At 48.6% G+C, this 12,891-nt stretch overlaps 1 protein-coding gene across 1 annotated transcript in view; it reads left to right on the top strand.

Moving 5' to 3' along the window:
* LOC144149301 (cyclin-dependent kinase 20-like) overlaps positions 1-12,891 on the top strand; it is a 47,426-nt gene that overhangs the window by 32,246 nt on the left and 2,289 nt on the right. Inside the window, exons 4-8 of the mRNA XM_077680871.1 lie at positions 1,498-1,613; positions 2,534-2,596; positions 5,772-5,823; positions 10,734-10,805; positions 12,683-12,838. Coding sequence (XP_077536997.1) covers positions 1,498-1,613; positions 2,534-2,596; positions 5,772-5,823; positions 10,734-10,805; positions 12,683-12,838 — 459 coding nt within the window. The remainder of the gene's footprint in view (positions 1-1,497; positions 1,614-2,533; positions 2,597-5,771; positions 5,824-10,733; positions 10,806-12,682; positions 12,839-12,891) is intronic.

Raw genomic sequence — 12,891 nt, 5'->3', positions numbered from 1 at the left:
GGTCTCCACGGGGACTTAGAAAAAAGGGAGATAATTAATACTTTCGTTATAATCGTTATAATAAATAAGAATAACGTTATAATAATGTTATAACCGTTACAATAGCGTTGATTTAGGTTCTTCACTAAAACAAAAAAAAAAGAAGAGCTTAAAATGAACTAACGAAATCACGAAAGGCTGTCTGATCTACCCCGGTGACGCTACTAAGACGAAAATAATAAAACCCGGAGGACAAACACAAATGCGACAAAATCGCAAGAAAGCACCAGCCGCACAACGCCTTCCATTTGCACAAAAATGTGTAATTCGCGAGATTAAGACATTTATTTTTTACTGTCGTGCAAACATAGATCATTAGCAAAAACCAACACAAGAAAATCTAGCCACAGAATTGCGCTGGGCTTACTACGACAAATTGGACTTCAAGGGGGCGGGTGAACTGAGAACGACTAGAAATAGCCTAATTTGGCTAATCATAGCCCAATCTGGCGATGTAAAAAATGCATAAATTCACAGAACTGTCCACAAATGCGTACCATTCATATGCCACTTGTCTTCAGCGTGAGTGGCTATGAGTAGCCGAAGTCGTTGGGCTACTTTATTTGGTTAAACAAAATAAAACTTCAAAAAGTTTTATTTTGTTTGTTTTTGCCAAATATGGGAATATATACCGTTAATGCGGCTAGGTGCCTTTACTTCGGCAGTTATGTATTTTTCGGCAGATGCAAGGCGTAGTGCTGGGTTGATCCGTCTTCGCTATTTTTCATTTGCATTGCGAACGTTCTTTTGAAGGCTTTTTTTTGTTTAATCCGTTTTTTTGGACGAGATGTATAAGGGACTTTTTTTTTTATTTCGCCACACCATTTAGTGAACATTTTTTGTTTTATTTTTCTCACTTTTTGGTTTTTCAAAATTCCATTCTGCCAATTATCTCAATTTACGCTATTGTAACCATTAAATTTGTTACTTCCGCCAATTCTGTATTTTTTTGCGAATGCAGGGCGTCACCCGGTACCGGCTGCGGGAGTACTCGGCAAAGAATGCTACGCATTAAAACCTCAAAAATAAGAGGAGTGGCGTAAAAATGCTTCCGCATTAGTAGTCGATTCTCAGAATTTCTCTAAAATTTTTTAATGTAGGAGCCTTAAGTGCCCTATGTTGCGATAAACCGTCGCCGTTGTTGCTGTTGTCCGATCAAGAGAATAGACCCCGCTGTGAAGAAAAAAAAAAAAAGTGTGATTCGACGAGATTTGAACCTGGCTCTCCGCAGTTGGAGCCTACTGCGCTACCACTGCGCTATTTCCGCTCTTTCTTTGTTTTTATGGACGGGCGGACGCGCGGACGAACAGACAAACCGATGGGTGGATGGAGAGAGGGAGAGAGAAAGAGAGAGACATGGACACACTAATGGATGTTTGATAGTGTGTTGCAAATTTGTTCATGGATTGATTGGTGCCTGTTTTTTTTGTTTGTTTGTTTTTTCATGTTCGTGTGCAGGACCTGAAGCCGACGAACGTGCTCGTGAACAGCGAGGGCGTGCTGAAGCTCGCTGATTTCGGACTGGCCTGTCTGGACTCTCGGGACCGAGAGCAGAGTTCGTGTGTGGCCACCAGGTGGGCACGGGGCGTGCTGCGGTCTTCGTAGTCTCGCACGTGCCTCCCTACTCACATCCAAGCTTATAAATCGCTCTTTCTCCGAGACGAGTATTTCCAGTAAGCGCTTACACAGCTCATGTTTTATTCCGTAAGTTGTCTAACACGCTGAAGCTACACGTGAGACATGTGATAGGCGGTGGCTCAGTGGCTAAAGCGTGGCGCTGCTGAGCACGAGGTCGTGGGTTCGATTCCCGGCCGTGGCAGCCGCTTTTCTGGTGGAGGCGAAAAGTGAAAATGCTCGTGTGTACGAAATATCGGAGCACGTTAAGGATCCCCAGGTGGTCAGAATTAATCCGGAACCCTCCACTACGGCGCGCCTCATCGCCTGCGTTGCGTCGGCGCGTTAAGCGCTGCAATCAATCAAGGACGGCAGGTAGAAAGCCTTAGACTAGATTAATGTAGTCTTCCACCGCCCTTTAGCGTGTACCGTAGTTATAACAAAATCCTCCAAGCAGGAAAGCGGCTGCGTTATAAGCGATACTTCGTTAAAGCGGGTATGACGGACATGCTTTCTGTATACTGCAGTGTACGGAGACCGCGAAACGCTTCGAATAAGGCGAGCACGAATGAAATCAATTACGTTATAACGAAGCTTTATTGTGTTTTGATACTTCAAAACGGGAACAGTTGGGACCCATACGAATACACGCATGATCACCCGGGGCAGCCACGCCATACATTCTTTCCGCGTGCATGGTACGTTTTAGTAACGACAAAGTGCGGGGTGTGTGGAACTCCCTCGAACAAAAGCTTGTTGAACCAACGCCCTCTAGATTTCTTGATGATTGTTGCTGAAATTCTAAAAGTTTGTACTTGCTGCCTCGAAGCTTGAACGTACGGAGTTTTTTCCACTGAGGCCAGTTCGTCTTTCCTTCCAGGTGGTACCGGGCGCCCGAGTTGCTCTACGGTGCGCAGCGCTACGGTCCCGGCATTGATCTCTGGCAAGGATATTTCGCAAACGGCCTCTTTCTTTCTTTCCTTCGTTTATTGCCTTCGCTTTTTTTTTTCTCTTCACTAAAACTGAAGCTGAGATGAGAGAAACACCACATAGATGCGAGGCAAGGGCCGCAGACTGCTGCGTCACTGATCGTGTGGAAGCACACAGCTTGTCTTATGTCCTGGTAGGTCGAGAGTAGACATCGAAAAGGCTGTTGAGTTATACAAATGATCCCCCGACATGACCGTGACATTAAGCATGTAACGTTCGGTGCCTTTGTCTTGAGGTCTCGGTGGCGACGTTCGAAGGCGGCGCGAGCGAGCGCCAATCGATATTTAAAACGTCGCTGTGAGGCGCTTCGTGCGTTGCGAGCCGCCTGGTTATGAGCCATATTGCCTGCTTCTTTTCCAAACGTGCAGCAGGGGGAATTGGGAGACTGCGCAGTCTCAATTCAGCAGACGGCCTCTCTCGACTGCGGTATTTTCGGTGCGGTTGCCAGTGATGGCATAGAGGCTTTCTTTCTCCAATGGTGACGGGATGAGAGGCGCTTGCAGACTCGTCGTCGAACCACAACGTTACACTATAAACTAACTCCTTCGTGTTATGCGTTCTTGCGCAGTTTATCCTATCATACGTGCCATGGACGGTCACCCCAGGAGCCCGTTAAGAAAAATAAAACCTTTACCTAGTTGGCCTAACAATCTTTATGATGCTGATATTCAGTTTGGCATTGCGGGTATCTTAGCTGGCCCTGTTCACTGGAGCATCTGCACTGCACGTCCCCCTGGTAAATGCAGAAGAGAGGCACTGCCCCCTCCTCCCGCTAAAATTTCTGTGTTTGGAGGGGGGGGGGGGGGGCGAATGGGTGAATGCCTGAAACAGCGCCAGCGTGAGTGTTTTGTTTTGTGCTGGCTTTTTCATTCCGCATGTACCGGCGGCTTACTGCGCAGTTTGGAACGCCCCATTTTTATCTTGCACTGCCACTTTTTCCCGCTTACTATCGTAAAAACCTACCCAACTAGCGTTCCCGAGTAAATGAACCTGCCGGTTAATTACGTGTATTTTGCCTCAGTTGTATCTGCAGTTTTCTTTGCGCTAAGCAACGGGGAGATGTATGACAAGCGCACGTGGTTCACGAGTTTCGAGTGGGTATGTATGACTATATAAACCGCTCGTTTTTCGAACCTTGTGTGGGACTCCGTGACGACGGTATACGCCGTGAAGCGAGCTACGACGACAAGGCGACCGAGACCCCAAAGTACTCTGACCCTAAAATATGACAGCGACCGCAGCGAAGGGGGCTCAAACTCATGCAGCCGGATTTTCATGTTAGGCGGCTGCTCATTGTAGTTCAGAACACTTGGGGCACCACGTAGTCCGTAATAATCAAAGGAAGTCGTGGTTTCACCGCAACAGTACTTTTCCTTCTTCCGTCAGTGTGTAGAAGCGTGCAACTTGGCAAAAGTACGCTGGGTTCAGTCGGGTTTAATTGAAAATAGTATCTTACCTCACCTAGCACTTACCCTGGGCAGAAATCTAACGGTGCTGTACGACCAGCGAGGCACAGAGACGGCGCAAACTGTTGGTGAAAGATATATGAAGAAAGTTTATTTCTCTCGAGCGTTTACGGCGGTCATTCCTAAGAAAGAGGTTTGCGCGTCGGACACGAGACTTAGCCCTCATTCACACAGCCGTTTTTCACCCCGTCACGTCACCGTCACGTCACCGTCTTCCGACATGGGCGATGGTTTCTCGGGCGATTTCTCGCCGAAAACAGTGCGACGGGGACGGGAAGCCGAGCTCTACGTTTCCGTTCCGTCAACGCGACGGGACGGAAACCAGCCGTGGTAAACCGTGGTAAACCAGCCAATCAGAAAACAAATTTTTACGACTAAATTTAGCGAAAAGTAAACATCTAAACAATTTTATCTTACTCTTCAGATTGATCACTAGGCAGACGATCCTGTACTCTGACGGAGAGCTCCAGTACGAACGCTACTCCGTTTACGTCTCCGTCGCGGTTTTTTGACGTGACGGTGCCGTGACGGCGAAGGTGATGGCTGTGTGAATGAGGGCTTACACGCAACCGTGACCGTAAATTTTTCCGTGGTTGAACGCGGCTAAACAAAATTTGTCGAGCGAAAGTTGTTTTCGGGTGGCAGCGTGCTGTGAACGCGCACTATATTCCACGGCAAGACAAAACACAGACGCTGCTCGGCGCAGTCCCCTCGGTAGGCGCAGACGAGCAGTGAACTTTGATGGAGCCAGCGCCCCTTCGTGTCATTTCGTGAGGACATGCGTTCTCACTCTTTCCCCCTGTCCCTCTATCCGCACCCCTCATCTCGGAATGGTTAGACTCTTTCAATGGGGAAGCGTACGAAGGGCTGGCTTGACTTTGGCTGAGCTTGTCCTTACTCTTTGCCCTTGGAACGAACAAGCGATGGAAGCTTTCACCGCGGAAGCCTCGGCGCCACGAATTGGTTCGGTCGGTGGCCGAAGCGGGGTTTGTGGCGCTCCAGTTAGGTTGCCCTTGGCTCAGCTAGAAGGTCAGAGGGACGCTACCAGGCGTCTCCCGGGTTTATACCTGGACTAATAAGCTTCGTTTGATAATCTCAGACTTTTAGCGCTCGGTGGACATGGGTAACAGCGGAATCTGAATCTGAAAGCGGGTGAGTTGTGTAGATTTCTGCTACTAATCTGTGATCGCTTTGAAATTCAAATTTACCGAAATATGGACGCCGTCGGCAGTGGTGACGTCATGTAGCAAAACGCTGGCGTCCCGCCAGGGGCCGAACCTTTTGCGTGACCAGACTAGGTCATGGAGATCTGATTTGGCATCGGCCCGTCACTTTGCCAAACATCGTCCAGAAAGCCTAACAAACTGTAATCCAAACACCGTACACCATGAAGCACACACTTGATTAGTCGAAACTTTATTATGAAAAATGGCCGATTTTGCAGTTAAGAGTGGTCTGGCGCGAGTAGTCTAGCTGGGGCCGACTCCGGTGAAGGCTTCCAAACCCCTCAACAGAACCCCCTCTTTGAGTACGGTCCTTTACCAGTAATCCCCTACCTTGCATTCCCTATCCCCATCGTACGGCAAACGCCCCTCTCCCCTCTTGCTCCAATAAAAGATTCACAGAGTCACTACCTGACCAGATGACTATTCTGCTTTGCAGGGCTATCGGGTGCGTGTTCGCCGAGATGCTCAACGCTTCTCCACTGTTTCGGGTAAGACCCCGTGACCTCAAAGGCCAACTGCACTCAAAATTTTCTGTGTCCAAATTTGATCCAAATAAGTAGTCTATGCTCTTAAAACCACCACGGCTAAATCCTAAGCTTCGTAAGCACACAGCGCACTAGGTACCGTCGCTCAAAGTATCTCCGTTCAGGCGACGTTTGCACCTGGCGGAGAGTCGCCGAAACAAGTTCCGAGCGGCCTGTGACGGAGGTTGGGGAACCTGTCCCGTGACGCTCGCGCTTCTCCGGCGACTTGCAGGCGCTCCAGTGGGCGCAGGAACAGGTTCGCCCGGGGTTTCTCTGCTATACCACCGCGCTGTACCACCGCCGCCATCACATGTTTAAAACTTATAGCAGCATATTTAGCAATATCCTCTTTTTTTTTCAGTGCAATAAAAGAGACTAAAAGTCTGCAAACTATTCATGCGCTTGTGAACGTCCTGCAGTTAGCAAACTTTTTTTACTTGAAAATAATATTTCTGCTAAGAATAACACGACACGCACACTTGTCTTACATTTGCCATTCCTATTGCATCTATCTCCCCAAAAAAGGTTATTTTATAAATTCTTGACCACTTGCACTTCCGCGTCTAATATTTGGCCTGGGCCAACGAGGCCTCCATCCCTAAGACTTGTCCAACATTTTGCTGCCTAACTAGAGTTGTTGTACATGTGGATATAGACATTTCTGCGACTTTTGCCTCACTTACTAAGTGAACCAAAATCAGCCTAGCCCGTGGTAACAAATACACCCGCATTAATATCGGCCGTCGCCTTCCCGAAGTGTGAAAGCTAACGAAACTGCTTTTCTCCTAAACAAACTTGTTTTTTTTTTTCAATTCCCAAATGAAGTATTTACTTTTGCAGAGCACTAGATTTAGTTTACTTGGAAGTAAAACGTTTTCAACCGCACATTTCTCTGGTGAAAGTAGAAAACAGCGGCAGATGGGTAACGTTTTCGTGTTTTAGTGCGTAATTTAGCTGTGGAAGCTGGTTTATAGTTTCATATCCCTTCTATATTTCGATTCTGGATGTGCAGCAAGGCGAAAAATACTGGGCTGATATTCACGAAGCTGTTTGCACGTAATCTATATTGAAAATAGTGATTGATCTCCGCCCGCGTGCAGTTTATTTCCTTCAAAGAGAGCGATGTGATAGGCGAGGCGCCGGCTAACCAAAGCTGCTTTTCGATATCGTACGAGCAACTAGGTTTGTAAATCAGGGCCAGTCATGGGCACGTTACCGAATAAAAGTAACGGTGTTACAGTTACAGTTACTTAAACCCAAAAAGTAACTCTGTTACAGTTACAGTTACTAAATTTCCAAAAGAAACTAGTTACAGTTACAGTTACTGTAAAAAAGTAACGCCGTTACTTTTCCGTTACAGTATGAAACTAAGTATTAGATAACAAGATTTAGCTTATTAAATAGAAACGTGCGAAGGCATGGGGGCCCAGGCAGCGGTTGCACTTGCTCTGTGTCGACAGAAATGGCTGCCAAACGTTTTGGAAAAGTACAAACACGGAGGCCGAGCTTATACTATACCTAGCTTGAGGACAAAACATTCGAAGCAATCAATGTCAACTATATTTATTTTCACCTACAGTGTTGTCGCTTGACCGCCTTGCATAGTGAGGGAGAAGGGGAAAAAGGGGAGGGGGTGGTGGATCGCCGGAAGGCCCTTTGGAGGAAAGGGAAACGGATGTGGGAGTACTTTGGTTGTCGCGGTGTTTTTGAAGGATACTAAAAAGAAAGCGCTGCGTTAACATTTTATTTCCTACCTGTCGTCGCAGACGGAGACCAATTTGAGCTATTGCCGAAGCGACGTTTGTTCGTAGGCCCTCGGAGTCGTTCCCCCACACCAACCCCAAGCCACCCCCACCCCAAGAATAAGTTATTTACACATGGAATAGAAACGGAACTGGACTCCTTACTGTTTTTTCCTGCGCCCCCTGTCCTCACAAAGGCGATTTTTGTCGCCTCGACCGGGAAACACTGTCCTCCCAATCCCAGCCTTTTACAGCAACCACGTCCCCGATCCCAGAGCCTGCTCCCTTCGTTTGCTTTGAGGCGTAAGCCGAACGAAGCTCGCCGAAGTATTCTTTGCGCCCAACATTCAGAAACAGATGTAGCTACAGTATTCGTTTCTCCCCAGTTCTGGAAATGAAGTCCCTCGTGCAGCGGCAGTGTGGTCAGGCGTCTGCTGGCCAAGATGCTTGGTGGTGTGTTGGGGTCGTCGTATGTGTGAAGGGGCGTGGAATTATTTACTTCCTAGACCTCGTTCGGGCACTATTGACAGCTAGACGAAGCCTCTAGACCAGGGGTTCCAAACACATGGTCCCAAACACGGCCAGGGGTCTCAAAAGCGCACAATGGTCGCAAGAAACTGCGACTTGTGAATCGAACACTCTACACTGCGCAAAGGGCTGGACGAGCGCGGGGACGCCAAGAAACTCTCCGTGGCGTTTTATGACCCCACAAACGGGGCTGCAGGTCGCGAATGAGAAGGCGTCGCATTGACTGGAGTTTTCCAGGCTTTCACGAAAGTGCAAAGGCTTCAGTGCGTTTTGCGGCGTTTGTGGATGTTTTTCTTGTGTTTTTTTTTCCTGTCCGCCTTTGTGTCAAACACTTTTACTGCGCTCCAGATGTGGCGAAAATGGTGCAGCCACGCATCGTACTCTGAATTCTGGTGTCAAGATGCGTCCACGTGCGCTTAGGCGCGTGTCGCAGCGTTATTTATGGTCTGGGTGAGAGCGACATCGCGCTGCTGAGGGAAATATTGCAGCTCATACCTAAAAATTTCGAGCCCTTAGCTGACCGCGTGGGACACCACGCACACGTGTACAAGGCGCGTCTGGATTGTCTAGGGCAAGCGAGCGCGCGGCTTCGGAGTATGCTGGCGACCTCTGCTGATAGCGGCTTGGTTGGAGATAACTTGCCATTGCGCGTGCGTAGATTTCGGACAGGCTCGGGCAGGTCGCCTTTTAGCATGGGCAACTTAAACTTACAGACGCCACCCACCGAAAGGGGCGCTTCTGTTCTGCAGTGCCAGCCGTAGGCGGTGATACGGGGATAAGCGCGTAATTTGACGCGATGCATTGTCGGTGCAGGCGTTACTAATCGCACGCGAGGTTCGACGAAAAGCGCTGCAGTGCGCTCTTGTTTCGAGCTTTTCGTTTGCTAAACGTAAAAGTCAGAAGATTAGCGCAGGCCGTTTTGCATGATTGAGCGTCGAACGACACGTCTGTTCAACTCTCACTCTTGGCCCTGTGGAAAGAAAGCGCTCGACGAGGGTGGTGGGTTTCGGAAATTAGAGTGGCACATGCGAAACGACGACTGGCCTGAGCCTGTCCGAGATCCGAGCACGCGCAAAGGCAAGCTATCTCTAACCCAGCCGCTATCAGCAGATGTCACCAGCACGCTCGGAAGCCGCGCGCTTGCTTGCCCTAGACTAGCCTGACACGCACTGTACGTCTTAACATTTCTAGTCCAGCTGTTTTTCACCCATGTGAAGGGAGTGAGCTGGAATACATGAAGTAGGTGAAGGCTCTGCAGAAGAAAGTCCGAAAAAGTGGAAAGCGTGAACTGTACATCGGCCGTTAACGAGTGCTGCTGTTGGATAATTTTTTATAGAAATGAAGTAACTGTAACGGTATTTCTCGTTACAGTTACTCCATAAAAAGTAACAGTGTTACAGTTACAAGTTCTTCTAACTTAAAAGTAACTAGTTACAGTTACAAGTTACTGAAAAAAAATCACGCCATATCCACGGAATTAATGATGATAAGTGGGGCGAAGCTCGAGAGGGGGAGATCATCGGTAACCGTAACTCTCCCGTGAAAGTTCGCCCATTACATCATTAAGAAAGACGTAAGACTGTGTGCGTACATTGTACAAATCAACTTTTATTTTCGGAGTCAATGCTGAAAGACCCCGCGCCATCGAGGACTACCCCGCACCTCCACCACAATTTGTCACGTAGGATGGGACACAACGGTAAAGAAAGAACTTTTATTTAGGGCGAACTTGTGCCCGAACAAGACTAGAGGAAACGAGCAAAGGTCCTTGCGTGTCGTTCGATCTCCGAGAACGACTGCCTGCGTTCGTGGCGTGATCTCTTGCGTGATCTCCCCCTCGCAGTGCACGTGCGCTCGCGCCTCCGTTGGCGAACACAGACAAGCTCGCGCTCCCGGTGCCGAGTTTGCGCTGCCGGTTGCAGCCGGTTCTTGCGCGTACAACGCGGCCCACTTTGCGACATCTCCGAAAGCATGCGGCGTTCACGTACCACGAGACACAAGGGATGGACAGACCCATGACTTAAGGAGCTTCGCCCCTAAAAAGTAACTAGTTACCGGTAACGCGTTACTAGTAACTAGTTACCGCCCAAGACTGATCAGGGCCCGCTTTTTTAATCGCAATGCCAAGGATTACTACAACGGCAGTTATTCTGATGGGAAAATATCTGTCGTACGGTCTACTTCATTTCGATTGATAGCAATGCGATGTCGGAATTGCGCCTAACTCCATAATCCTGGGCGAACGTTAATGAGAGTTCGTCAGTGTAAATAACAGTGCGAAACGCGACGCTATCACGCGCCTTTGAAGGCGGTTTTGAGGGGCCGCCGGTTTTAGCGCGGCCGCTTCCGTTCCATCATGTACGTCACGTCCGCCCGCCGGTAATGGCCGCCTTTTCTATTCAGTTTCGGTTCCGAAAACGCCAATGTCGTAAGCCGTTTGCGTCACGCGCGTTGGTGTTTGAAACTTAGTAATTTGCATTTCACACTCTTTTTATGTGTACTATTAGGTTACATTGTCTTTACGTTGTCGAAAGTTTGAGTGCAGTTGGCCTTTAATTGCTAATAGGCATTGTTCAGTTGAATTTGCACCGTGACCTCACGCAGGGCGAAAGTGACATCGAACAGCTGTGTTTGGTCATCAAGGCACTGGGCACGCCGAATGAACAAGTATGGCCGGTAAGAGGCAACGAAGAATACCACGGATTATTGCGATACTTCCTTGTGCAAAACTTGAGCGCAGCTGTTTTGATTTTGCGATCTATTCAGGCTGGCGACCTGAAAGAGCCATGCATGCGCGTACAGATACAGACCAGTATTTTTCGTATCAGGATTAGGAGACCGCTATGAGGAATGTGGCTGGCGTGAAGAGATTAGATAGATAGATAGATAGATAGATAGATAGATAGATAGATAGATAGATAGATAGATAGATAGATAGATAGATAGATAGATAGATAGATAGATAGATAGATAGATAGATAGATAGATAGATAGAGAGAGAGAGAGAGAGAGAGAGAGTCATGTGGTTTAATGGTGTGTTATGGCGGCCCTTGTCACCAGGAGTGTTTGGACTTCCAGGTCTGAGCTACCCAGCGCACCCTCCCACTGCTCATCACTATTTACATACGGGCAGGGATCTTGGGGTCATGCCCACATGGAGGGGAAAAGTGTGGCCGGGTCCCTACAAAGCAGTTAATTCAGTGAGTAGGCGCGACTGCTTTGCTAACCGGGAAATCTCAGGGTGGAATATCAAATGAGGGAATCAGTAAAGTTGCATTGAAACGGCGGATTTTTGTTGGCGCTAATATATGTAGTTCATACAATGACAGCCCTGAGTCTGGCCGTTCCCTGGACCAGGTTGACCAGATGAAGCTGATCTTCCAGTAAAAGGATTGAAAGTTGGGCGAGTTGGTAGTGGTCCATCTTAGAAATAAACAATTGCGAGCAAATTTACGGAGACGGGAACACAGGAAGCCGTACAAGCGCAGACTCGCAATTGGTTTTTTTATTGAACCCGTCAAAAGCATAAATACCTCGGCGCCCAGTCGACACGCCCTACACGCGTCGCAGTACAGAAAACGAGAATAACAGACTTTGAGCCACCCAAAAAGGCGGGGAATCATAACCGCATCGCAGATAGCCCATGGGGTAAGCCTCCCAACCGGCATGCCCTGAACAGGCACCGCAATCACACTTACTGCGGATCTAAGTGTGCGACTTCCCGGCTAAGCAAAACAATAGACGGGTGACTGATGCAATCCGGACAAGCTTATAAGAATATGGCTGGCTTCTACGATTTCTCGTGTTCGCTGGTTCTCATCTCTAGATTACACGGCTGTGCACTCGAACACAGTGACCCAATCAATAATGCATGCGCGGCATTCTGCCGCCCAGTCTGCCCCCCGGCCACCGAGATGCAATCTCGTAAAGTAAAAGTTTGGTCCTGTTGGTTCATGATGTTCAGTAAAAACAAAACCCTCGTACCTTGTATCTCCTCTTGTGAAGCGTGGTTTCAATGTTTTCGTTTTTTTCTGAACTGCAATTTCGCTTCCTCTCGTGCAGCTCCCTGCAACCCCGGTGTTTCACTGATGACTTGAACCATCTCTAAGTCTGGAAGGCTGTTTAATGTCTCGCTCACAGGTCATGGTTGTGCCCTAAGGCTAGCCGTTATGGGGCAATTTTCATTGCACGCGAAATAAACGCTGCCCCTGATGTTTATAACCCAGTCGTCTCCTGCCTCCCTAGCTTGTCTTCCTCCGTAAACATCGGACCTTCCCTAGCCAGCGCTCGCGCGTCATGCTTGCTGAGCGCGGATGAGTGCGGGGTGGTAATGTCTAGAGCGAATATCGCCCCCCCCCCTCCCCACCTCCAACAAGACGTATGTATGAATTTTGAAGTGCCATGTTAACGAGCTGACCTTTGGGTTCGTAGGTGGGTGAACTGATCAATCGGACATGATCTTGACGTGGTCTTGCAAACAACGAGCGCCGAAGAATCAGTAAACTGTATTGCAGAATGGTCACGCTTGAAGTCACCATGGCCCACCATTGCAGGGACTGAAGCAGCTGCCGGACTACCACAAGATCAGCTTCGAGGAGAGCGACGGCGTGCCTTGGCGCACTCTTCTCCCGGACGTTAACAAACACGCCAGAGACCTCGTACGGGCATTCCTGTGCTATGACCCGGACAAGAGGATACCGTGCTCGCAGGTGAGGCGAGGCACCGCGGTCCTTTTAAGAGAAACAAATGTCCAAACAAAAGA

This window comes from Haemaphysalis longicornis, unplaced genomic scaffold (genome assembly GCF_048455015.1).
Source record: "Haemaphysalis longicornis isolate Haplotype H1 unplaced genomic scaffold, Haemaphysalis longicornis Haplotype H1 scaffold_8, whole genome shotgun sequence".
Taxonomy (NCBI): Eukaryota; Metazoa; Arthropoda; class Arachnida; order Ixodida; family Ixodidae; genus Haemaphysalis; species Haemaphysalis longicornis.
Note: the sequence above shows the minus strand (reverse complement) of the source record. Positions and strands in the feature narration are given on the sequence as shown.